At 43.3% G+C, this 27,533-nt stretch overlaps 1 protein-coding gene across 5 annotated transcripts in view; it reads left to right on the top strand.

Moving 5' to 3' along the window:
* Positions 1–11,652, top strand: part of LOC102937474 (transmembrane protein 104) — an 86,880-nt gene extending 75,228 nt beyond the window's left edge. For all 5 annotated transcript variants that reach the window (XM_043524402.1, XM_043524400.1, XM_043524401.1 and 2 more), the window contains one exon: positions 10,875–11,652. In XM_043524402.1, the coding sequence (XP_043380337.1) occupies positions 10,875–10,950 (76 nt within the window). In that variant the 3' untranslated portion in view covers positions 10,951–11,652. The remainder of the gene's footprint in view (positions 1–10,874) is intronic.
* Positions 11,653–27,533: the final 15,881 nt, after the last annotated feature.

Below are 27,533 nucleotides of genomic sequence, written 5' to 3'. Positions count from 1 at the left end.
AAGCCAGAGTGGGGTTGTAGGAGTGTAGACAGGCTGCTGAGGTCAGAGCTGCTGAACCACACAGACACTTCAGGGTGTGACCTACATGCTTGTAGGCTGGTTGTGAGTGTCCCAGGCTGGAAGCTACAGCAGCAAAACATTGTCCTGAAACCCTGAATGCTTTACAAGTGGTGAGACAACCCCTCACTGGTCTGAATTTCCCCCTGAAACCCATGAAAGATGCCTGTCTGAACTGGAGTGACTGACATGTGCCATTGAACAAAAATAATAGCTTTCACTTACTACTGCCTGGAACTTGAGCTGATTGATCTAGAGGCAGAAGGCTTTGTATCCCATTACCAGCCCCCTCAGCCATTTAGTCCTGTCTCCTGGCAATTTTAAAATCAGCTTAATTATAAATAATGCCATCTTAAACTGACGGCCCATATTACACTGGGGCCTAAAGCCAAAGCTGTGATTTCAGAGCTTCAGCTAGTGAGTTTGTCCTATGTAGTAGGTGCTGACTGTCTCTATCTCTGAAAGGTTTACTGTGCATAATTTTGGAATAAGGTTCTAGGAAGGCACTTGGTGAGTCATGTACAAATTAACCACATGCTGATGTCTGTCTGCAACTGGGCATGCTTGCCAGGTTTGCTAAGTTAATACTAGTAATGAGCATGCATGTCCCCTAGCACTACTCTGGTAGTATCATGGCCTTCACAACACTTCTGTGGTCCTGTGTGCACATCCCTTTGAAAATGTTTTTTCTGCAGCAGCTTGGAATGTTAGCATTGCTGTAGTTCTCTCCTCAATCTTTACTGGCACCTTTTTGCTGTTTAGCAAACGGAAGTCCTTTTTTATATCTGGTGGTACCTTGTTCAAAATTTGAATGTGGATATTGAGCTGAGGTCATAAGCTTCCTGGAGTGAATCAAAGGCAGTTCCCCCCCACATCACCTAAGGCCTGAGTCTAATTTCAAATATGAGGTGCCTATATCAAGCCACTCTTTGTGGGGTAGCGGATTTTCTGTGATACGGTAGCTGATGATGAATGCCGTTTGGCTAAGAGTAGAAGCACTTCATAAATCATTAGTAAGTAAAGAGGTATACTTTATATTCACATGGTAGTGCTCTTAGAGCATTTAAACAGCCCATACTTAACTCTTTGTAGTTCAGGGTCTTTTACCCTTTACAAACCTAGACACAGCCCATGTTAATTCTTATCATTTTAGTAGTTGCAATTATCCTAGGTATGTATATGTCCTCCTCGATTTCCCAGATTCACATGGACTTCACAACACTTGCCCCCACTGCTCCCCCAAGCACTGCAAACAATAAAGTCATGTTGCAGAGTTTGGTGGCTTTTAAAATCCCTACCATCAATCTAGCTATTCCTTTGAGAGCTGCAGGGAAATACCATGAATCTGATTCGTTATTCAAGACTCATGGTACTCCAGTGGAGAGTCATGTTCCGTAAGCCGACTTTGACTCCTAGACAGCCTGCCTTGTGGTTCTAACCCATAATGCTGCTGCTGCATTAAGTTATGGAGTTAATCTACCTTGGGAAAACTTGCTTCTCCTTATCCAGAGACCTGACGACTTTGTTAGATTGGGAGGGACTCCAACAGCGTGAGATAAGAGACACCCACAAAGTTCAATACGCAAAGGTTTAAGGACACTTTCTGGTGTTAGAGCATAGGAATTAAAATATATTGACCCATCTATTTATGGTAACATCTCTCTGGTTAACTTTTTTTTTATTGCATTTTTCTCTATCAAGTGGCCAATTACCAAGAACATTTTTTCCTTCTAACAATAGAAGAAATGTTTGATGTAGAAGCTGAAGTAGTGAACAAGCCAGCTGTGCACTCCTTAAATGTGAAATGCAGGCATGTAGCACAGTAACTCCACAGTAAAGAAAAGGAGGACTTGTGGCACCTTAGACTAACATTTATTTGAGCATAGCTTTAGTGAGCTACAGCTCACTTCATCAGACGCATGCAGTGGAAAATATAGTAGGGAGATTTTATATACACAAAGAACATGAAAAAATGGGTGTTACCATACACACTGTAATGAGTGATTAGGTAAGGTGAGATATTACCAGCAGGAGAAGGGCGGGGGGCGGGGGGGAGAAAAACCTTTTTTGTAGTTATAATCAAGGTGGGCCATTTCTGTTTTGTTTGTTTGTTTTTTTTTCTTCTCCCCACTGCCTCCTTACTTAACTCTGCAGGTTTGTTTTCTTTAAAATGAAAACAAAGGATTCCAGCAGGCAGAATGCATCAGAGGACAGACTGACAATGGGCATTCTCCACCTCTAAAAATAAGGAAATAACTCTTTTCAAAGAGCCCTTTGGTTGATGGGAAGTGGATTTGACCAGCTGGTTCATATATAATGGGCCAGATTCTGATCTTAATTATGTTGGCTTACATTTGTAATAATCCTGATTTCAGTGAAGTTACTCCGGAGCTTTGCTGACATAAATGAGATGGGAATCTGATCCACTAGGTAGAAAATTCAGTACACAAACCAGCTTCCTACATTTCAATTGTCTGAAGTTACATTGTGCCTTACAATGTACATCAGCTTTGCTCTTCTCTAGCAAGTACAGACTAAAAATGTAGGAAATAATCAGGCATTTCCAACAGACGGTGCAGTTGTTTGGAGCAATAATTCTTGCAGGCATGGTAATAAGCAGGCAGTACTATTTTGTTTGTGTGGCATCTGAGAAAGTATAATGAGATGTGGAAATGGAAATTACACAGGCTATCACTGTGCCAAATACCATAGCTGAATTTAAAAAGGGCTGGAAAATGTTATGACCTAATAAATTATGCTGATCCAGTGGCCCCAGACCCAGAGCACAGAGGGTATGCAGGAGTTCTTGTCCCTATTTTTGGTAAAGCCTAATGGCTGGAATTTTTAATTGCTGGGAATGTGGGATTCAACTGCTCCAATTCCTATATAGTCACTCTCTCAAAACCCTTTACTCTCCCTTTGGACAAAGGGTTAGGGTAGACATCACCTTTTGATGCACGAGGAGCTTGAGTCCTATGGACAGACTCCCATTGACATCAGGCCTAAAGTGAACAGTGTTTTGCATGTGCAGATGCATATTTTGCTTGAGCAACTTAGATTTTGGTGCATGAAAATATTGGCACAAAGGTTAATGACCATTGATTGATTGGAATAAAAGGCTGTAGGCCAGAGGTGGGCAAACTACAGCCCGTGGGCCACATCCGGCCCGCTGGACCCTCCTGCCCAGCCCCTGAGCTCTTGGCCTGGGAGGCAAGTCCCCAGCCCCTTCCCTGCTGTTCTCTCCCCCCCCCCCACACAGCCTCAGTGTGCTGTGCCGTGCCGCCGGCACAATGCTCTGGGTGGATGGGCAGCGCAGTTGCAGAGCCGCGGACTGACCCCGCGCTCTATGCGGTGCAGTAGCACGGCTGTAGTGCCACCAGCTACTGGCACTCCAGGCAGTGTGGTAAGGGTGGGGGGGTTGGATAGAGGGCAGGGGAGTTTGGGGGTGTGGTCAGGGGTTGGGGCAATCGGAGGGTGGGGAACAGGGGGGTGGGATGGGGCAGGGGTCCCGGGGGGTTGGATGCAGCAGGAGTCCCGGGGGGGCAGTCAGGAATGAGGGGGTGGGAGGGGTGGATGGGGCAGTCGGGGTGGGGAGGTCAGGGAACAGGGGGGTTGGATGGGGCAGGAGTCCCAGGGGAGCTGTCAGGGGGTCAAGAAGCAGGGGGGTCAGATAGGAGGCAGGGGCCTCAGGCCAAAAAGTTTGCCCACCCCTGCTGTAGTCCATACATGAGCTGAGATATTATAAATGAGTGATGTAGGGGAAAAACTATATAGCAATAGTTTCAGAGGATGGTTTTTAGACTCCTCACAGTTTAGGTGAGAACTTTGATTTGAAATTGGCTAATAAAACTATTGTTCACCAAATGTTAGATTAGACTGATGTAAGCAGTAGGGCAATCATAAAAGGCTTTTTTTTTAAATGAAGTCACCAACTTGGGCATCAAAAAAGCACTTTAGAGTTTGCTTAGATATAACCCATCTAATTCAAGGCAAGTAATAGTTACATCTTTGTAACTTGTCATAATGTCTGAGCACATGGGATGGCAAAGGGGCTGCAGAAAGTATCTACTACTGAATCAATCAGAATGCATGTAATAAATTCATGTCTTAAGGGAGACTCTTTGGGGTTATGGGTCATGGAATAAGTAAAATATTGGCAGCTTGAACTGCTAAAGAACAGGAAACAAAGGACAGCCTTAAATCCCTTTAAAGGTGGATAGGAGTTAGTTGAGGTACTACAAGGATCTGTAAGGGGACACCAGCTTTCTGTTTATATACTTATATAAATGACTGTAAGATGTAGAGAAACAAAGCAGATGCTGTTCTAGCAAGAATGCCAGTACCTAGAATAAGGAGTCTCAAAAAAAACCAGGATAGATCATTTTGCTGATTGGCTGTCAAGTACTTCTCAGTGTGGATAAGGGTGGAAGTAGTAGCCTGGGAGACAAAAGCATTAGTATAAATATTTGCTGGGAGTAAAGCTCTCACATATAAACCCAGAAAGAAAAGGAGTACTTGTGGCACCTTAGAGACTAACCAATTTATTTGACCATAAGCTTTCATGAGCTACAGCTCACTTCATCAGATGCATTCAGTGGAAAATACAGTGAGGAGATTTATATACACACAGAACATGGAAAAAATGGGTGTTATCATGCACACTGTAAGGAGAGTGATCACCGAAGATGAGCTATTACCAGCAGGAGAGTGGGGGGGGGGGGGGAGAAAACCTTTTGTAGTGATAATCAAGGTGGGCCATTTCCAGCAGTTAACAAGAAGTCTGAGGAACAGTCCGGGGGGGGAATAAACAAGGGGAAATAGTTTTACTTTGTGAAATGACTAAACCACTCCCAGTCTCTATTCAAGCTTAAGTTAATTGTATCCAATTTGCAAATTAATTCCAATTCAGCAGTCTCTCATTGGAGTCTGTTTTGGAAGTCTTTTTGTTGAAGAATAGCCACTTCTAGGTCAGAAATCGAGTGATCAGAGAGATTGAAGTGTTCTCCGACTGGTTTATGAATGTTATAATTCTTGACATCTGATTTGTGTCCATTTAGTCTTTTTTACATAGAGACTGTCCAGTTTGGCCAATGTACATGGCAGAGGGCCATTGCTGGCACATGATGGCATAGATCACATTGGTAGATGTGCAGGTGAACGAGCCTCTGATAGGGTGGCTGATGTGATTAGGCCCTATGATGGTGTCCCCTGAATAGATATGTGGACACGGTTGGCAACGGGCTTTGTTGCAAGGATAGGTTCCTGGGTTAGTGGTTCTGTTGTGTGGTGTGTGGTTACTGGTGAGTATTTGCTTTAGTTTGGGGGGCTGTCTGTAAGCAAGGACTGGCCTGTCTCCCAAGATTTGTGAGCGATGGGTCATCCTTCAGGATAGGGTGTAGATCCTTGATGATGCGTTGGAGAGGTTTTAGTTGGGGGCTGAAAGTGATGGCTAGTGGCGTTCTGTTATTTTCTTTTTTGGGCCTGTCCTGTAGTAGGTGACTTCTGGGTACTCTTCTGGCTCTGTCAATCTGTTTCTTCACTTCAGCAGGTGGGTATTGTAGTTGTAAGAACTCTTGATAGAGATCTTGTAGGTGTTTGTCTCTGAAGCCCAGGGCCCTGAGCCCCACCACCCAGGGATGAAGTCAAAGCCTCAGCAATGTAGCTTTGTAGGGGCCCCTGTGGTATGGGGCTCCAGGCAATTGCTCTGCTTGCTACTCCCTAATGTGGGCCCTGGCTTTTATAAAAAAAAAAACAACAACCAGTGAGTGCGGCACAGCTGGGCCGTGGCGTTTTTATAGCCTGTTGGGGGGGGAGGGCCTCTGAAAGAAAGGTTGAGAACCCCTGGGCTAGAATATTAGCCCCTGTGTTATAAACCTGAATCAACAGGTGATATTACTTGCTGTTGCTCTCATTTTTCTAGTACATTACCCAAAAATCCTGTCTGAGAGCTATTGCCAGGACTGTTACCATACAAGACATGTTAAAAGGTGTAGCTGCTCTTAAGGGAGCCTACTTTAGACTGAGGAAGCTGGTTCAGTAAGGAGCAGGAAGGCCCCTATAGCCGTGGGTAACGAAGTGCTGGAAAAGTTGCTGGTTCTTTTGAAATTGTGAAGGAGACTGACACATTTCAAATGAGCTTTCCAAACCCACAAGGAAAACCTTTACAATTGGGAGCAACTGTTAGCTGCTCATGAGCATGAAGTGGTGAGAATACGAACATTAAGGCGAAGAAATCTGCACACCCATTTCCCATTAATTTACATAGGAATTGGGCGTCCGAATCCCTAGGCTGCAATTTTTCAAGGCTGCTTAAAGGCCCGACTTAAATTAGAGAATCCAGGAAATGTGAGGCCCAACCCTTCACGTGGCCAGTGGTGCTGTACTACCAATTGCAACGCTGCGTCTGTGGGGCTGGATCCTGTGAGTGCTCATCGTGTGGGACTGCCACGAATTTCAGTGGGAATGTTCTATGTGACGTGTTTATGGAATTGGGCCCCATGTGTTGTATGCCCCCCCCCTCCAATTCAGAGTACCATGACATCGAGGAGCCATTTTAAGAATGAATTTTTAGCTGGGGAGTTTCTCAGACAATTGATTGGTGCACCAAAGACACAGAGAAACATCGTTAGAACAATTACTGTAGTTTGTTACAGCTAGTTAAACATTTTTCCATCACAGTGAGGTTTCTTTTTTTGACAATATTTTTTTTAAGTAACCAAAATGTTTGCACAAGAAAATGGTTTTTCCTCAAACATTTGTTTTTTCTTCAAACGCTGGATGTTCTTCATTGCTTGGCAAATGAAAATTGTTTTTTTGTTTGGTTTCTGAACTGAACATTTTGATAACTGAACATTCGGAAAACAAAACTTTAGCTTTTTGACAATCCCCCAGATTTCAAAGTTGTCTAAATTTTGACAAAAACCAGGACAAAAATCACTTCTATCAAATGTTCACAGAAAAAGAAAAATCCTAACAAGCTCTACTGCTTTTATATGTAAGTATAAATCACCAAGGCTTCATTTGAGCCAGCTCCTAGTTATCCTTTCCCATGAGGTCTGCCTACCCAGAAGGAAAGTCTGGTCCAAGTAGCTAGAAGGTCCTTTTCGTTTATCAGCCTTCCATCTCTGCTTCCATCTATCCCTCACTATTTATAATTATTTCTGTTCTGGGCCTGAATGGATCTGGAAAGAAAAAGAAAGTGTGAGGTTCTTAGTTAAAAACTCCCCAAACATGGCTGCCAATGATACCATAAGTGAAGATCTTGAGGTTTTTTAAAACATGTCAGTATCCACAAGACATTTTGCTATTTCCCAGAGTGCTCCAGTACATCCACTGGAGCAAACAGACTCTGGTGCATGCTGTGGTAGATTGCATTAGATTATATGGTAGTACCTAATTTGGGTTTGACTAGGGAGTTACCAGAAACCCTGAGTAAGGGACAGCACAGAGCTGTGCTGCCTCTGGGGACTGAATTGTGATGGAGTCCCAGTTCAGTCCCTGGTTCCTCCCCCCTTGCTCTAGGCAAGAAATAGTCTGTGTTAGCATTTTCATGTGTGCAGGCTACTTTCTTCTGTGCTGGTTCAGCTGCATTGGCTGGTGCATTGTGGGCAGAACCTTGACTCCACACCTCCCACCGGCTTGGGATAGGAGTAGCATGTCCAGGGAAGCAGCACAGTACCTGCAGCCCATGCACGGGAGCCAGGGTTCTTCTACCCCCTTAATGCTGGCGTGAGCACAGATGTTGTCTTTACACCTAAGGCTTTCATGTCTGTTCAGTTAAATGTATCTTGCACATTAACTCAAAGACACATGGATAGAGGTGGGCATGAAACACAGCCTCAGAACCACCCCTCTGCATTGCTTCTCCAGCTCCCTCCCAAAATAGCCCCAGGCAAAGTTCAGGTCCAGATCAGAACGTCTTGGCCCACCATTGCTTGCACCATTGGAAAGAAGAGATTTGGAAGCTGAGTTCACAGTGTGTGATGTTGAGGGCTAGGACAGAGAGGCTGAAACAACCCTTGCAGTGCATGGAGTTTGGGACATTATGTTGGCAGCTGAAATCTGTAGATATTTTCAGCTAGGAATATTTTCTATTGTGTCACCTGGCAAAAACTAACTCAACGTGACCTGGCACCGTACACATAGTGTGTTTGCCAGGTGGCCCATTAATCATACATGGCTGAAAGCAAGGACTCAACCACTGACATTATGTCAATGCCAAGGAGTTACGTCAGGCAGCAATAACACATACAGTATTTGTGTGATAGCACAGAATTCTTTATAAGCAGAAAATCCACCTTGACATTTTGGGTTAAAGCTGTTTGGAGAAAAGGGAGTTTCTTAAACTGTCTGGCACATTTATATTGTACCTTGGGAGGCAGTCCTTTATTTTGTTACAAACTTGCTGTTTATGAATCATTCTCCAGAAAAGCAATTGGCTGAGATTTTCAAAGCAGTATCGGGAGTTCAGTCATCCATCTTCCACTTAGATTAATAGCAGTCTGGCTAAATCCCCTGCACTGCTTGTTCTTTCACTTGTGAGCTCTTTGGGATAGGTGCTGTCTCTTAGTAGGTGTTTGTACGCCATCAAACGCAATGGGGCTCCAATTCTGATTAGGGTTTTTGGGCATTGATACATTACAATTCCCCCCCCCCCCAACACTAGTTACTGTGTTCCATTCAGCTGAGAGATGCCAGTGCCTGTCTGTGTGTCCCAGGACCTCAGGCCTTCTGTGGGACAGAGCTATTCTGGAGGGAACATTGAGCAGTGCACAAACTGGAAGCCACAGCCCTGCACTTGAAGGGAGCATGGAGCCTGCCAATGCAGCCCAGAGAGTGGGCTAGGCTGACTCAGGAGAGTATATGTGGCCAGAATAATCAACAAGGCCAGCACCTCTCTCAGCCAGCTTCTACCAGTGGGAGATCTCAGGACATACATTAACACCACCCACGCAGCAGAACCGCTGTAGGAAGATGGTAGAGCAAGGTTGTGTCTGAGAATCTGTCCCATTCATTTAATAGACCCTGCTTGGGCAGGAAGACTGATTCACAGGTCTGTTCAGTCTCCACCTTCTGTGGGCCTGCAACGCAAAGGCAGGTGGCACTCACTTGTTTGGCAAAGTCTGGCAGGGGTTTTTTTCCTTGGACAGATTTTTCTGTTCTGGACAGACAGCACAAAGTACTCCTACTCCTATGCTGAAAAGCGTGCATGAAACCAGCAAGTTTCCTGGTCAGAGTTTCATTACAAAACTGAGGAGTCTCCCTGGGCTCCTAAAAACTGTCAAAACCCAGTAGTTTCACTAAGAAGATCTGGCAAAACTTGCTGGTTTTGGCTGAATGTTGCTTTGAGTTTGTATGAACATTAAACTGGAGGGCTGGGGGTGGCGGGGGTCACAAACCCTGTGTATTGAACTGATCAGAAATTTTCTCTGGTTTGGGTTTGCACAAACCTTTAATTTGTTCATCCACCAAGGCATTTATATTCTCCATTTCCAGCCTGGTACATGACTTTGGTCCCAGGCACTTTATATGAGAAAAATGTCTAAAGTGTAGATTTTCTTGGGTCTTCCTTTGCTTATATAGAGTATCTAGTTACTCATGCTCTAACCCAGGGGTGGGCAAACTATGGCCCAGGGGCCACATCCGGCCCTTCCGATGTTTTAATCCAGCCCTCAAGCTCCTGCCAGGGAGCAGGGTCCAGGGCTTGCCTTGCTCCACATGTGCCATGGCTCCACATGGTTCCCAGAAGCAGCGACATGAGCCCCCCGGCTGCCTCTACATGTAGGAGCTGGAGGGGGGACCACATGCTGACCCTGCCCCAAGCGTCACCCCCACAGCTTCTGTTGGCCAGGAACCCCGGCCAATGAGAGCTGCAGGGGTGGCGCTTGTGGGTGGGGCAGAGTGCAGGGCTGCTTGGCTACGCCTCCATGTAGGAGCCGGAGGAGGGACGTGCTATTGCTTTTGGGAGCTGCTTGAGGTAAGCGCCACCCAGAGCCTGCACCCCTGACCCTCTCCTGCCCTCTGAGCCTCTCGGTCCCAGCCCAGAGCACCCTCCTGCACCCACAACCACTCATGCCCATCTCCAGAGCCTGCACCCCCAGCTGGAACGCTCACCCCATGCACCCCAAGCCTTCCCCCAGTCCGGAGATCCCTCCCACACTCTGAACTCCTCATTTCTGGCCGTACCCCAGAGCCCTCACCCTCTCTGAACCCCAACCCCCAGTTCTGTAAGCATTCATGGCCTGCCATATAATTTCCATACCCAGATGTGGCCCTCAGGCCAAAACATTTGCCCACCCCTGCTCTAACCCATAAAGCCAGACCAGGCCTATTAACTAACTTATGTCTTAGCTCTATTCTTCACCTTCTCTTTTGTTTGCCCAAGTCCATGGATAAGTGGTGCATGTCCATTCTGAGTGAGTCGGATCTTCAGCTGGTGGCAATCAGTATTGCTCCACTAAAATCAATGGAGCTATCCTGACTTATACCAGCTGAAGAGCTGGCCTGGAGCTGGTTAGTCATCCCCTTCTAGTACTATTTATTTTTGCTAGAGATTAGCCCCCAGCTACAAAGTCCAAGTTCAGAGCTGTTTGCATCCATGGTTTTATCTTGGGCCTGTCTGTCTTGTTTACGGTAGTAACCAGCAGCTCTCAGAAAAGGGAGGTGGTGATGGGGGGGGGGGGGGGGGGGAGAAATAGGATGGTTAATACCTGGATTTTAAAAAGGAATAAAGAAGTTGCAAGAGTCTTCATCAGTAATCTAGGAATTTGAGTTTACCCCCAACAATTTTAATCCAAACTCTCTCTTCTCTTTTACAGTTTTTTGCATTATGTTCGTCATGGCATTCCACCTCCTAGCTATTGGCCGAGGCAAAGGAAATCCTACTCTGGCTAACTCTGGTGCTCTTCCAAACATCTTTGGAGCTTGTTCACTAGCTGCTGTATCCCATGCCACCCTTCCTCATATCATTCCTCCCATACTAAACAAGGCCAACCTTGGTCTGGGAATTGCTATTGTCTTCATAGTTGTGGGTGCATTTTATGCACTGCTTTCATTAACTATCATGTTCACCTTTGAAAAGGACAAGATTCAGGAAATTGTTCTGTTAAATTTTTTGGATTGCTCTATTGTGCCTGGAGTGTCCTTCATTTACTTCTTGGGACTCTATACCACTTTTAAGGTGAGTGCCATCTTTCCCCTGAACGCAGTGGCTTTAAGAGACAACATATGGGCTATGTTCAGCTCCTTCCAATGTTCTCGCATTTGGGCTGTTGAAAGACTCCTCTTTCCGCTTTTGGCCATCATCCCACCAACTGTGATTGCGGTCGTTACTGAGAACATTGAGGTGATTGTAGGAATAACTGGCTCCTATGCTGCAACCACCATCCAGTTGATCATCCCACCTCTGCTGGTTCACTATAGCCGCAGAGATACCCGGGAGAAGTTTGGCCCAAGTGTTCGTATCAAGCATGCCTCTCCATTTCAGCACAACTTTTGGATAATTCTAGCCATCATCTTTGCTGTATTTACTATCACCACGGTGACGATATTGTATATAACACATCAAAGTTAATAAAAAATACCAGTATTAAGTAATGGAAATGTATTTTCAGTGAACCAAGTGATTAGCAATCCCTTAAATTCATACGAAGTGCTAAAGTTAGAAATGTAGCCCCTCGTAATAGTGATTTATTATTGATTTTTACTTGGGCAGGTACTGTATGGAATCTAAATAGATTCCATGTTCATTTTACATTCTAACCTAGTTTGCAAAGATTGTGTTGCATTAGTTGTTGCTCTTACATTTTATTATTTTTAAATTATGTTGTACTAAACTAGGGTGGAAGATAGTCACCACCACTCTTCTGAAGTGCAGCACACTTCTATAGTGAAACATAGCAGCTGTTTCAGATATCGCTAAACTACACAATAGCTTGCTGCAGGATTTAAAGAAGAACATGTCTATGGGATGAATGCTGTTCAGAAATCTTTTTAGTATGTCTTTAGTCATGTACAATATTCACTACCAATGTCAAAATATTTACATTGCATGACAGACTTCCCAGATGTCTAGCTGTCACCTGGATAAAGTGGGGGCACATCCAGTGCTCATCCCCCATATCTACCTGCATGTGTGTATTCTATATACTCACCCTTGCTTACCTCAGAGAAGTGTTTTGAGGATAAGTAAGTTAATGGTTATAATGTACTTTGAGGTACTTAGATTTATTAATGATGATGCATGAACCTCTGTCATTGTGATCCTATTACCATGCATAACTCCCACCAGTACACAGACGTTTTCATAATAATTGGATGAACAGTTTTTAACAAAGTGAGGAAGTGCCAGGCTACCCATAACATTGTCTGTCTAGCTCACTAGCTATGAATGATGTGCACCAGGAATCCACTGTAGTTTCCCATACATTGTGTAGTTCTGTACTAATGAGTGGATTTAAAATTAACAAATCTTGTGAGGTAAAGAGTTCTTTTGGTTTTTAAAGCTCTTGAGGGAAAAATCTGACACACACAATTACCATCCCAGTGATAAGTTTGCATAGCTCTATACATTATACACAACTAGCATAAGTCTGAAATTGCATTTTCACAGGATGGTGGTGCAAATCTATCCCCCGGGGCCATCCAGAACATAAGCTAGGGCAGGACATGACTTTTGTCTAGTTAAGAGGCACTTAATGCAGAATGCGTATTATGCTGTAGTTTACATGGGTGGTTTAATTTTGGGGTGTAGTTCTAGTTATAGGTCTTGATCTTGACTTATAAATGCCTAAATGGATAGCTGCTAGAGAGCTAGGTTCTTTCTTCATTTGCTACCACTGTAATAGCAACCAGCAAAGGTGCCTGACCTAGCAGTTCCTTAGTTTAAAAGAGATGAGGCTGGTAACAGGACAGTCTCTGCGAAGAATCCTCGCCTCTAGAATGCTGTCTCAGGCGGTCATGTTTCAGATTTGATGCCCTTCATGGTATGCTGTTTTCATGATTTTTGGGGGGAAGGGTTGGACTGAGGGGTGGGATTGGTCAGAGGAGGGATGGTTTTATTGTACTGCAGGTGAACTATATATGTGACTGGGATTGATTCATAAGCCAAGTTATTTGCATGTTTAAAAAATATGTGCAAATGTATACAGTGGTGCACTTCAGAATATACCAGCAACAAGATGCACTGGGACAGGTGCTTTCCAGCGAGAGAAATAAACAATCAGTGGCATACCCTGAGACTTTTGCAAAAAGATGTGAATCACATATTCCAGGAACAGCTGTTTCAAAAGGGATGAGTCCCTTTTTGGATGCCTCCATTTTTTTTGGGGTGCCCAACTTGAGATACTGAAAAGGGGCCTAATTTTAAATTAATGTAACACAGTGCTGAGTATCCATTTCAGAAGTCATATGCACTTTGCATGCAGTAAACTGACATCTGGCCTGCCATTGTCTTAGGGGCCTTTCCTGACCTCAGTGACCCAAATAGATCTCCAACTATTTTTGCAAAGCTAAATATCAAGACTTGGTATTACCACAGACCAAAGTCATTATTCAGGACTGGCTTTAACAACCCCTTCAAGGTTAAAGGGCTGGGTTCTGTTGCCCTTTATGCATCCTCATTTGGTGAGGCACCCGCACTGAATCAGTAGAATGGTTTGCATGGTAAGGCACTATTCACTGTGAGCTAGCCTGGTCCAAAATGGCAAGTCAGGAGTGAATCTTGCAAGGGAAGGTGGTTTTTAATCGTTCCACCCCAAACATAAGTAGCTGCATTGGTTGGCTTCCCACCTGTATCATGCATTGTCTCCAGGGGTTGGATTCTCCTCTCCCTCTTGTACCCTTTTTCATTGAAGCCTCTGGAACTACACTGGTATCCATGAGATCAGGATGGGGCATCTTCCTATTGTAACTCGTAGTAGTAGTGCTGATATGACATTCTCAGTTCACTTTCTGTGGGACAAGCGGCCTTTGGCTATATCCACCTGTCTGTCTTGGAAGTTGTGGAAGCCCTAAATGCGTAGCCAAAGGCAGAATTTGGTCCATATATGATTATTCAAATGGCATTGACTGGGGAGTAGAGTGTATTGCTGGGAGCACATACCCTGAGTGCTGCAGAGGGGGATTATGCTCTAAGCCAGGGGTCTCACACTCAATTTACCTTAGGGCCTGTGCCAGTCCTCAAATCCTCCCAGCGGGCCAATAATGTCATTGAAGATGGTGTTCAGAAAAGAAAACATTTAAATTGTATTTTTTATTTTGAATTTCTTAGAAATAATAGAACTGTCATACAACTTTATGTTCATTGTGGGGGGAGGGGGGAAGTGATGTGGCCTCCATGGCTGACTCTGCCCAGCGACTAGTGATGGTACCTTCGTCCCTCTCCCCCAGCCAATGGGAGCTGCGGGGGGCGGTGCCTGCAGCAGACATTTTTGGCAGCATGGCTGCATTGGTCTCTCTTCCACGGGCCGCAGCGGGGAGGTTCTTGGGCTGCAGATGGCCCGCGGGCCAGGACTTTGAGACCCCTGCTCTAAGCTCTGATGCTTAAAAGTAGATACAAAGGAAATTTAAAACAGGTAATGTCAAAAATGCCAGTACACGTATTAGATATTTTGAGAGACGATTTCTTAAACTTTCCTAAGTGAATTTCTGAATAGAATTTGAATGTAATAAGACAGCAGCAGCCAAGGTACTGCTGACACCATTCAGAGTTCACTTGGCATATTATTAAAGCGAGGAATGTGTTAGTCTCAGTAAGACAGGGAGTAATTTTTTTCCTAAGGGGTGTTGGGAAATGAATACATGTTGCTTGTCTGATGCCTGGTCACCATTTGCAATTTCTTCATGCTGATATCAAATTAGACAAGATGGCCCTCTTGTAACTGCTGAAGGCATGAAATTATAAATCCTGTGTGATTGGGAGTGCTCTGATTCTACCTGTCCTCACAAGTGCATCTTCATAAGACTTGGCCTATTAGAATGCATTTTTGGGGAAAGACCTCATTTATTTGTACTGGGTCTGAAGTACCTGAAATCTCTCCCAGGATAGTTGGTACTGATCTTGTAACAGTGAATTACATATTTTACTCTATCCATGGCTTACTTGCCATCCTGGCAATATAGTCAGCCTGATCTTGAGTCTCTGCTGTACCAATTAATACCTCTTGCTTTCCTTAGTGCAGCTACTGTCCACCCATGACAAGCTGATCTTCTACACTTGCTGTTGGTTGCCCTCAGACTTTTTATTGCATCCCAGAGTCACAGTCCTTCTCTTCCCATGTTGGACAATTTAAATTGTGAAGTATGGGATGTGTTGGTTATGGGGAAACTTACTTGAATGAAACAATATAAAAATGACCTTTTGAAGATTGGCCACTCTACCCCTCTTGAAATTTGAAGGGTCTCTGACAACAAGGCTCCAGTTTTGATACATCTACAATATAAGTAGGCTTTTCCTCTAAGACAAGTGTAGTTTGTTTAATTTCTGATAATGAATGTCTTTTATTATGCCTTTTCCACAGACAGCATGTAATTAGCTCTTCAGTCAACATAATGAAATCTCCTCCAGCGAGTGGCAGCAGCTATGCTGGCGGGAGAGCGTCTCCCGCCGGCATAGCGCTGTCCACATCGGCGCTTCAGTTGTTGAAACTTATAACATTCAGGGGAATATTTTTTTTTCCCACAACCCTGATTGCCAAAGTGGTAGTGTAGACATGAAGAACTCCACATAAGCTTGAAAGTTTGTCTTTCTCACTGACAGAAGTTGGTCCAATAAAAGATATTACTTCACCCACCTTGTGTCTGACTTTGTGTGTGTCATTTTAAAGAAGGCTGGTTTGTAAATGCACCCACATCCTTTCTCTGCCTGCCCTTGTCATTCCAGCCTGTGCTGTCCTTGAATCCCATCACTGACTTTCTATTGTTACCCCTCTGCCAAGTGGTAGTAGCTGTAGGGCCTTGCATGTAACTTTCCTGTTGGAGGAGAAACCAGTGACATGGAGTCTGGATGTATTCTCTGTGCAGCTTGTTTTATTTACACATATTCCAGTGCTGGAATGGAAGCTAGGGAGTCAGTGGGTTTTTCTAGCTTAGCTCAGATGGGTTTTTTCATTGTATTGAACTTGGACACTCCAAGACAATCTATTGCTTCCTGCATAATTCATTTTCCATGGGATACCTTGATATTGTCCCCTGTAGTGACTGTCCTGAATTTCTGCTCCTTGCTTGCAGCCTCTTAATGCAAAAATGTCTGAAGGGTCTCTTTCCAGTTTGACTCTGTTCTCGTATGTGTCACCTACAATGTTGGTGACCTCAGCAGATTCAATATGGGTTAAATTTACAGCAAAGGTATGTGAAATAATGAATGGGACTAATTAATAAAGAACTTAAATCTCTGTGAAGCAACCCAAACAGGCAGAGGTTTACAAGGGAGCTGTGGCAGGCCTAGAGGAGGTATTGCTTGAAGATGGATGCGTGAACAATTGAAATGTTCTAGATGGTGGACCAGCCTCTTGGTTTTTCCTGAGCATTCCTTGCAGTTTTGAAGGATACAACTTTGCAGTCCATCAGTGGCCTAGGGACCCTAACTTGAGAACCACTGTCCTCGATTTTTTTCATCTTGCAGCACCCTGTATTATGGATAAGCACAAGTCAAGACTGACTGGAGTTTATAGTTTAACAGCTGATTTTTCTAAGGACTCTAAAATCTACATGCATGCTCAGATTGCCCTGAACATTGGGGTGTGTTGTTGAAATATGTGGTAAGTTTAATAGTTCAAAATTAGTGTCGTTTGGTCAAGGGGTTCCTGAGAATCAGTACCTTTAATAAAAGAACATGTCAGTAAAATTTTCCTGTTCTTGTAACATTTTTGCATGCATCTGAGGCCCAAATGATGTCACAGATCTGTCCTAAATTGATATTGCTTAGTTGCGTTTGATCTCAGCTAGTGTCTGGCATCCACAACCACTTTGGGGAAACAATATTGGGAGAGTTATTAGGGGTTGAAGTTGGTCCTACAAAGTGCCTCAATCCTGTATGATGTGCTCCAGACTGTGCCTGGTGCATGCACCACAGGATTGCTGCTCTATGAAGAAACAGCTGATGTCAGCCTTAATTCTGTATTATAGTCCTGTCAATGAATGGTCAAAAACGTGCCTTTCTCTCTCTTAAACTGAGTGAACAGGCTTCTGGAGGGTGACAAAGATTCATCCCACTGAACCTCACGGCACTGGGGTGAGCTCATTACCTCCACATCATTAGTGGTCTTTGTATATTTTTGGTTCAATTTTATTTTTTAGCATTGGTGGAGAAACCATACACTGGTCCTTCCTTGGACTCTCACAAGACTCTTAGTGTATTTTAGTCTGTGTCACATTTGTCCTCCTTTCTGTAACTCTGGCTATTTTGCAGACTTGAGAGTGGTGACTTATGTAGAATAAATAATGTCAGCTCTGACAATAACAGGATGATGTGATGGGCTGCTATTAAAAACAGGCCTTTTTTATTCTTGTCACTGTTAAAAATGTCATAAGGTTACATTTGTTTTCCCTACCACTTTTCTCTTCTTGTTACTATCTTCATCACAAGAATAAATTAATTTTGTTGGCATGAGTTTTTGTCCTTGCTGTGACAGTGGGGAAAATGGAATGAAATTACTTGACTTTTTCACAGTATCCATGGCTCCCCCAGGACAACAGATTTGCATTTGTATCAGATTTTACAATGTGAGTTATGGGGCCAAAGCTTTGCTCTGTAGAGTGCAGTTGGAAGTTTCATTTATGCTCTTGTAGAAAGCAGTTGACCTTTCTAAGGATAGAAACATCAGTAGCCCACAGGGCAGAGAGGGGGAAAACTGCTTTTCATCATTCCAATTATAGCAACACAGGCGTCTTTTATGTTAAAGTTGGCTGAGCTCCCTATAGCTGATCTGCTGTGTCTTTGTCAATAGATATCAGGTGTAACAATGAAGAAAAACAGCATTTTCAACAGCTTAAAAATTATTTTGACCAAAAAATAAAAAAATGGCAGCCACATTGTGAAGTGGCTTAAATAGAAAATGGGACAAAGAGAAGAACAGATTTTGGGACAGCTAAGCAAACTGACTAGAGGGGTTTAAATAATTCAATCAACTGATTAGATTTTTGCAGAGTCCAATCTATTAAGTTTGTCATACATAATCTCTGCAAAGTTTGTGTCAAAGTACTCCAGTAGTCTTCTAGGAAATGACACAATGAAATAAAAAGCTTGCCCCAGATGTTTCTGTGAAAGCAGAGGATGTTGTTGACATTATAAGTTATCTATACCACCCATAAATTGCCTGGCTAGTATATTTCTGATGGCTTTCCAATGATGGCCCAAAACAAGATTCTCAGCTGGCATAATCAGTATAATTCCATTGAAGTCAACAGAGCAACCCTGATTTACATTAGCTGAAGATCTGTCCCTTTGAGTTCATTTGAGAATGGGTGAGGGCTGGAAGAAGGAGGAGACACAGAACTTGAAACCTCTGAAGTGTGGTCCAGTGGAGAAGGCACTAGACTTGGAGTGGAGTCTGTGCAACTTAAACAAATCACTTCCTCTTTTTTCTGCCTCATCATTTCCATCTGTAAACGGGAATAATAGTGTGAAGTGCTTTGAGATCTTTGAATTAAAAGCTCTGCATACGTGTGAAGTATTATCTATTGCTAACATATGAAAAGAAATTGGTGTAAGGAGAATGTCATCGGTAAGTCTTCTCATACACTCAGTGTCTTCCTGTAAAGATTCAATCAAACTCTGCAGCCTCCCTGCAGAATATTTTCAAAGCATCTTGCACTCTGTGATTTCAATATGTTGGCTTTGAATGACTGTAACAGCAGTCACTGTCCTATAGTAAGTTTTGTGGGGGCACTGCCAGGGATGGCAGCATGAACTCCCAGCTCCAAGTGGCCAGCTGAAGAATCCATCTCCTTCTAAACTTGCCCTCTGAACTTTAAAATTATAAATAAATGATCCAGTGGCTACTCCAAACAGGAATCCAAGCCTTAAAAGCTACAGCTTAGGAGGATTCACCTCCGCTTTATGAAGGAAATGATATGGTGCCTAGGCTACCTAAAGAGGTGAAGGAAAAGACTCTCACTCTGCTTCAGAAGCTTATCTGGAGATGCTTCTAACAACGATCAAGGCAACCCTATCTAATATTCACTCCAAGCTACTAGCTATAGGAAAGGATGGGGCTGATCTAGATGAGAGGGTCAGCACAGCTGAAAGTGGAATAGAAGAGCATGCAGATGCAGCATTGAATCAGCAGGTCCAAACCAAGCAGCTGGAGAGAAGCAAGATTATCCTCTCCTTCAGAGATGCTATGTGAGAATCAGGAAAGAAGGAGCCACACAAGAATAAAGGAGTCCTTGAGAACTTATTTAACATTCAAGACAAGTTTAGAGAATGGGAAGCTGTACTAGACAGGTTCTTTAATTGAACCCTGAAACAAAAATGTGATCTGACAAATATTTCTAAAAAGAGACTCCATTTTAGTTACTGGTGGACATTCTCCGAGGTAATGGAGAACTGTACATTTGAATGATAAAGATTTTGTTTAATTCTCTTGCAGGAATAGAACTCTCTCTCTCACTTGATTTTCATCACATATTCTCGCTTGCAATTAGTTGATGGCAGCACCACTGGAAACATCACATAGTCAGCTCATATGCCAGTCTCACTCTATCTAAGAAACTTAGTGGCTGAATCCCCATGGATTTATGGTGACTAATACAGGGTCTTGAGGGCCAAATCTGACCATAGGACCAATTTATATAATTACACAAAACTGATCAAGTATTTTTCAAAAATTGCCACATGAAGGATGGAAATTACATATCTTTATAACAAAGCAAACAAAACATTTAGCTGATGAAGCAGAAATATTATGAGGGGGAAATAAAAAGAGACTTTTGACCTGGAAGTTGAAAGATTTGTAGGGGAAAAACACAAATGAGAGGTACCCAGTGTAAATGTAAATGGTTTCATTGAGAAATGTAAATCATTTTACATTTCTCAAAGAAATAAGCATGGTGTTTTGGAGAGTACTATAACAATTGGAACAAATCTTATAGCCTAGAAGTAGATAAAACCTATAACTATGTACAGGCCGTTAGTTTCTCAGGATTTATAGATTCAGATAGAGAAAGGTGGGAAGTGGCTGTAATGGAAGAAGTGTAAGAGAAGCTTTCATACGGAGGAGGCACTGGGGAGGGGAGCTTACGGGGGCTATAGCCACCCCAAAATTTGCCTTAGTCCCACATCTGCCCATAGCAACTGCTGCTCTCTGCTGTGCTCTAAGGCAGAGTGGAGAGAGCGGTAGCTGCTGGCCAGGTGCCCAGCTCCAGCAGCAGTGCAGGAGTAAGCCCTGGTGGGGGGCCAGGGTGCCCCAGAGTAGCCCCCAGCCCATGTCTCTGCCAGCTAGGCCATGCCACCTAGGGCAGGTGGAGGGTACGGGGCTCCTCGCGGCAGGCTGCACTGACCTCCTCTGGTCTGGGCTCCTGGCATTCCCCCACCATGATCATTGCTCCCTGAGAACTGTGCTGGCCCTGTAGCCAGTGCCCCCTACCTGGGAAGCTCTTACCACCTGTGAGCAGCCAGCACCCTGGACTGCCCTGCTTTGACTTCCGACTTGGCCAAGAGGCAGGGCCATGGAGTGGGGTGGGGTCTTGTGGAGAGAGGGGTGCAGTACCCCCCCCTCCAGTTTTCTTTCTGGCCCACCTCAGCCCCCTCTCTCACCAGGAAGAGGCTGTCACTATCCCTGCTTTCATAGAGTGCAACCTAGGGACATAGCCTATGGTCCTGCAAAGGTTTATAACCCTTTTTTCATGAAGGGATAATAGGTATGCTGACACGTGTTTACAATGCTACACTGGTGGAGCACAAGCTTCCTGCTGGAGCTGGTCAAAACATGAAAACCTATGTTCATGAAAAATTTCAAAACTGTTCTCATTTCCAAGTGTTTGAAACTGGCTAATATGTATATTTAAAAAGTAATTCCTTTTTTCCAACACTTAAAACATTTTTAAAATGTGCAAAACTGGATTTTTTGCTAAACAATTTTTTGATAATTTAACAATGGTTTTTGTTAAACTATTTTCAAAAACACTTTTTTTAATGAGCAATTTTAAGGCCAACAGATTTTGGCAGAAAAGCCCTTTTGTGTAGTGTTAAAAAAAAAAAAAAAAAAAAAAAAAGCTTTTTTTTTTTTAAAAAACACAAAAGGGCCTTTTTTTTACACAAAAGGCCCCCCGCCCCCCCCTTTTTTTTTTCCCAATGAAAATTTGTTTGAAATTTTTTGGCTAGTTCTACTTCCAGCATCAGTGACAGAAGATTCCATGACAGTCTCTCCTAAGCCAGGTAAAGATCTTAGCTGACGTATTTCTGTTAGACATGTACTGACCTAGACTGGAGTTAAATAACAGTAAAAATTAGGCCAAGATTCTGGCTCCTAGAAAAAACAAAATACGACCTATACATGTACACAGACTTCAGACATGCTTCCTCTGTGGCAAGCAGCTAACAGACAGCATTAGACAAGTCTGGGGATTATCCACTCTGCCTGTTCAAAGAAAGACCCATGTGTATTAGTATTGGCTGCTGGAAAAGCCTTTGATCAAGAGTGGAATTAACTGAAGGCAGGCTTGGAACAATACTGAATTGGACCTAACTTTCTTAGGTGGATAAAAGCACTATGGGCCTGATCCCAAGCCCGTAGAAGTCAGTGGATATGCTCCCAATGACTCAGCTGGGCTTTGGTTTGTGCCATATTTTGGGAACTGGTGGAGGTGAGGATTTAGTGGATGCAAATCAGAAGTGTTTGCTCTCACAAGGCACTAAGCAGGCACAACGAGTTAGATACCATCATTGGCCATGTGTACCTAAAAATACATGATTTGCGCTCACACTGGCTCTTGGGAGCAGGAGTTGTATGTCTGTTAATATACTGGTACACGTGATTATGCATGATCATCCTAGAAAATCAGGCCTTACATGCCTGTTCATATTCCAGAGATACTCATTTTTCGTGAGCTATGATTATCTTCTGTTACATAGGAATGTACTGTTTGTGATTTATCATTGCTTTGTATAGACCATTGGGACATACAAGGTTGAAGTTTGGTTTCCTAAATGTTTACATTTGGTCTACTAGCTCAGAATGAGGAGACTTGGTTGTTTTACAAAATAGGCAGTGAAGAGAGGACTGGATGACTAAAAGGATTGGTAATAGGATATAGGGTTTTTCAACTCTAGCAGACCTATCTGAATTCAATTCAAGTCAGTAGTGCCTCACAATAATAATTCCAATCTGTTATCTGCTCTGTGGTTTACATGGAATGAGTGATGCAATATCCAGTAGACAAATTATATCACCCATCCACCACCAAGGTTAGTACTAATTGGTACCCTTGTTGGCCATATCAGCAGATGACAAGGGCTGAGAACTTAAGCCCCTGTATAACTTTAAACACCTTGTGACAAGGTGTTGGGCAAAAGGTTGCTGGTTCAGCCCTCTGTCACACCAGCTCCCATTTAGGGGAATAAATTAGAGCTGGCTGGAGATAATCTGGCCCTAAATGGGGAAGCAGTTAGCTGTCACCTAATTAGCCTGGGGCTGTATAGAAGTCAAGGGGGGAGCAGAAAGAAAGGGAAAAGATAGAGAGTGGAAGCAGGGAGGTAGGTCTCCCACCTCCAGATGGTGAAGGGCCAATTGTATGTGGTGAAATGGTGGTGGGGAAAAAGCCTGTAAGTAAACTGCACCTGTGGTTACTAACGCCAGGGTCTGAGTGACTTTGTGGACTTAGCAGAGGCAGGAGCCAGGGAGCTCTGCTACACACTTATGTAATGTCATTGACCACAGTGGGACCATTCACATGCTTCAGATAACTTGCTAGATAGGGACCTGAAGGGGGTAGAGATCGAACTATCCCTTTACTTGCAGAGGTGTTTAGGGTGGGGAAATAGCTGTGCCCATTATAATACTGCTCTGTGGGTGAACAGAATACTCCAGAGACCAGGACCTAGATCATCAAAAGTATTTAGGCACCAAACTCCCATTGGTTTAAATTCTTAATCACAATCTTTCACATGTTCACATATTCACAGGGAGAGGTGGAGTTGGGGGGAGGCATACCATGTTCTGGGATCTGTTCATGCTCCCACTGAAGTTGAGAAGAGTTTTGCCATTGACTTCAGTGAGAGCTTGTGCCCCCTTAAAATGGGGAAAGGGTTATTTACAAAGCTTCATTTTTCATGATGTTTCAAACGTTTTATTTGTTGTACATGATTTTTTTTTCTCCCCTTAACCACATTAGTTTAGGGATCTAATTGTCAAATCACAATAGCCTATTGTCTGTGTCCTCTTGCCTTAATAGTAAATTATGCATCTTGAAAGGTTTCGAGCAGTGGAATAAGGGTTTCTCTTTTATTGTTAAGCTGGGTTGTCCAATGCAGGGGAAAGGTTTATGAACTTATCTACTTCAGAATCACTGTAGATAATCCATTTAATTAAAATGTCAACTCTCCAGTGTCTTTGGAGCTGGAGGACATTTCAGTGAACCTTGTCTAGGATTTAAATAAATAACTCCTCCCCTGACCAAATCCCAACCTCAGAACTCATTAAACGTTTGTTGGCTGAAGTGCAGCATTAGCAAAAAATCTATTTTTCTGCAGAACAAATTTATACAGCACATATTGTATTCAGCCCAAGAGTGGTGATTATTAATTTTGCTCTGCTAACCTATGCTGATAGTAAACAAATTCTGATTCAATTAGAAGAAAGTTGGCAATTAAAAGCCCGTGATAGGCCAGAGAAATGCACATGAGCTGACTCGAGGAATCCAGTGATAGTCAACTTTATGCTGGGAAGCTGTATAGCAATTGTGCTCCAAGGAATATGTATATTGGATGTCTCAGAATGGATGCATTGTGGAGGGGAGGGAGGACAGAGGGAGTAATTTCCCTCCTCTTGCCCCTTAGTGTACCTGCACTAGCACTCCCTGGGACTCTTCATGGCCTCAGAAGGGCGTGACCATCTGCACTCTTGCTGATGGCTGGCTGGGGCAAAGAATGGACACTGGGTCTTTTGAAAGCAGCAGTTCTATCTACTGCTAAGCAGGTTCCCTCCCCCAAGATCTCCCCACTCCCCCAAGCTATTCTGTTTGTTTGTTATGCACACAGAACACCTGGAGCCATCTCTGCTTGGCTTCTACAGCTTGGTTCCCTGCACAATCCACTTCAAGGGCCAGCAGACACAATCTTGCCCTAAGGGTATAATTAAGGGATCTAATTTAGAACATCAAACTAAGGATGACCTGACAACTGAGCCAAGGCCAGAAATGTATGCATAAAGCTCTCCCTCACCAGGCTGGCAGGGCATTCGGCACTTACATAATTCTCAGTCTGTCACTTAAGAATTTCCTTGTCGCCGCCTTTCAAAAGCTGGCAGCTGGTTTTGCATTTGCTGTTGATGCCCTAGGATCGATCATTTGACATCTCAGAAAGCTCATCTGCGGCGTGGAGCTGCCCTATAAGGGATGACCTCCAGCCTTAAAAACACACTAGGGCAATTAAGTTCAACAATGTCTGTGTGGGAAGAGTATCTGTCACCAACACAGCACTTGCATTCAGTGAGACAGATCCGCAGCTGGCGCAAACTGAAGTCAGCAGATCTATGCTGATTTACACCAGATAGGCCACTATTTGTTTTCTAGTTCTGACTTTCTCAGAGAGTGATTAGCTTCAATACTGCTAACCCCAAGTATTTTAAAAAAAAGTTGTCATGCCCCCAAACTCATGAGCTTGGCTTGAAAACCAGAAGCTTTTAAGATAATAAATTTGGTGTTCTCTTTATTTGCCTTCTGGGGATTGAGCTTTCATGGGTCACATTTCCAAGCTTTTCTCCACAGCCAGTTCTGAGGCCCAGCAGGAAGTTCGTAATCCCCTTAGCTGCTCTAGTCATAATCCCCTTAGTGCAGCTGACTTTTCCAGTCCTATGGAATGTCTCTAATCACTAATGCAGCTAAGGGGATTATGAACTATTATGTCCTTATTCCCCTTTTTATAGATTGGCACTATATTTGCCCTTTTCCAGTCCTATGGAATGTCTCTAATCACTATCCCTTATCCCCAGATAAGTCCCATGAAAAGTCCCAGGGACTGCTAGTGAGACATCCAGGGAGGAGACATCTGAACCACTAGTGATTATTTCTTTGAAAAGTCATGGAAGATGGCAGACATTCCATAGGACTGGAAAAGGGCAAATATAGTGCCAATCTATAAAAAGGGGAATAAGGACAACCTGGGAATCACAGATCAATCAGCTTAACTTCAGTGCCTGGAAAGATAATGGAGCAAATAATTAAGTAATCAATTTGAAAACACCTAGAAAACAAGGTAATGATTGACAGTCAGCACTGATTTGTCAAGAACAAATCATGTCAAACCAATCTAATAGCTTTCTTTGATAGGGTAACAAGCATTGTGGATAGGGGAAAGTGGTAGGTGTGGTATATCTTGATTTTAGTGAGGCTTTTGATACTGTCTCGCATGACCTTCTCATAAACAAGCTATGGAAATGCAACCAGTTATGCACCCACCTTTATAGTAGTAGCTCCATCTAGGTTGTAAGATTGAAAAAATTGGGTTTGTTTAGGCTGGAGAAGAGAAGACTGAGGGGCAACATAACAGGCTTCAAGTACATAAAAGGTTATTACAAGGAGGGAGGGAGGTAAACTGTTCTCATTAACCTCTGAGAAACAATGAGCTTAAACTGAAGCAAAGGCAGTTTAGGTTGGCCATTAGGAAAAACTTCTTAACTGTCAGGGTAGTTAAGCACTAGAATAAATTGTCTCGGGAGGTTGCAGAATTTCCATCATTGGAGATTTTTAAAAGCAGGTTAGACAAACATCTGTCAGGGATGATCTACAGAATACTTAGTCCTGCCATGAATGCAGGAGACTGGACTAGAAGACTTCTCGAGGTCCCTTCCAGTCCTATGATTTTAGGATTCTACCATGTGCTTAAGTTTTGGTATGTGTTTAAAAATAAATGTGCTGAATAGCTTTCCTGAATTGGGGTACTGGGGGCTGATTCTCCACTTTGTGACACCAATTCTTGAGGTGTTAACTCCTCAATGGTATTAAATTCACAGTTCCAAGGGACCAAATAGTCTACTGGTATAAGTAGGCACAATGCAACTGTTAAGGGGGAGGTGCCACGTTCCCTCAGTAGTGACTCTGGCCCCAGAAAAGCATACATATGAGTTACTATTTAAAGCCTAGTCCTAGCAAGATCTCAAAAACAACATACAAATGTCACTCTGCACTTCGTCTCTCAGTTCTGAGGCCCAGCGGGAAGTTCATAATCCCCTTAGCTGCTTATCAGAAATGATTTCTGTTCACTTCAAGTCTTCCCTCATCAGCCAGCATACTGCACCTTGCCTGACTTACCTTATCTTAATTTAATAACCTCCAAGAAGAATGGAATTATCCCATTTGGCTGAGCCCAGGAGCCTGGAAGTTTAAAAAAGACGACGACTCTGAATAAATCATAAAATGCATTGAAAATTTAAAAGAAAATGCAATTGTTATTTCTGAGCCTTCTCCTGGTGCCAACCAGCCAGCTGCTTTCAGGAGTGTTATTGGCAATGGTCATGTGAGAGCTCAGTATCAAAGTCTTAAGTAACATGTTAAACGGTTTTATAGTCTGTCATAGGAGAAATTGTTTAATTTATTATTTACTGTAAGTCACTGCAGAGAATACAGATGTTGGCCTCATGCCTGCAGATGTGATGAATGCTAAACATATGAGTAGCCCTGTGGGATTCAATGGGGCTACTTATGTGCATAACGTTATATGCAGGCATAAGCATTTACAGGATCAAAGACAGAAATTAAGGGCCTCCTGAGTCTGCAAAGATTTAGGCCCATGTTAATGCCACTGGTTTGCATAGTTAAATATATACATAAGTATTTGCAGTAGCGGAGCCTTAATGTTGAACACCATTACCCTTATGGTATTTTCCTTCTTTGCGTAGGCCCCGATCCAGGACAGAATTGAAGCTCATGCTTCAACCGCATTCACCGTAACAAAACTTAAATACATGCTTAAAGTTAAGCCATGTACTCAAGCACTTTCCTGTATCATGGCTGTCCTGGGAGACCTGGGCGTCCCTCTCACCAAGTTGAACAAACCACAGCATGGTTTTGTCACTCTGGAATGTAGGCTTAATTTGCTGCTATTGTCTCATGTTCTTAATTTGAAAATTGTGATCGTGGGTCATGGGGCTGCTATTTAATTCCAACCCTGATGAAATCTCACTGATTACACAGAGGCACACAATTTATTAATTAAGAGTAGATGGTGAGCTCCCCTCATATTTTGATTAACCCTAATAGCCTTCACAGCATGATTTGCAAAGAACTGAAGACACCATTAGAACTTTTTATAAAATAATTTG

Source organism: Chelonia mydas, chromosome 10, assembly GCF_015237465.2.
Source record: "Chelonia mydas isolate rCheMyd1 chromosome 10, rCheMyd1.pri.v2, whole genome shotgun sequence".
Taxonomy (NCBI): domain Eukaryota; kingdom Metazoa; phylum Chordata; order Testudines; family Cheloniidae; genus Chelonia; species Chelonia mydas.
This window is presented reverse-complemented; position numbering and strand designations above follow the sequence as displayed.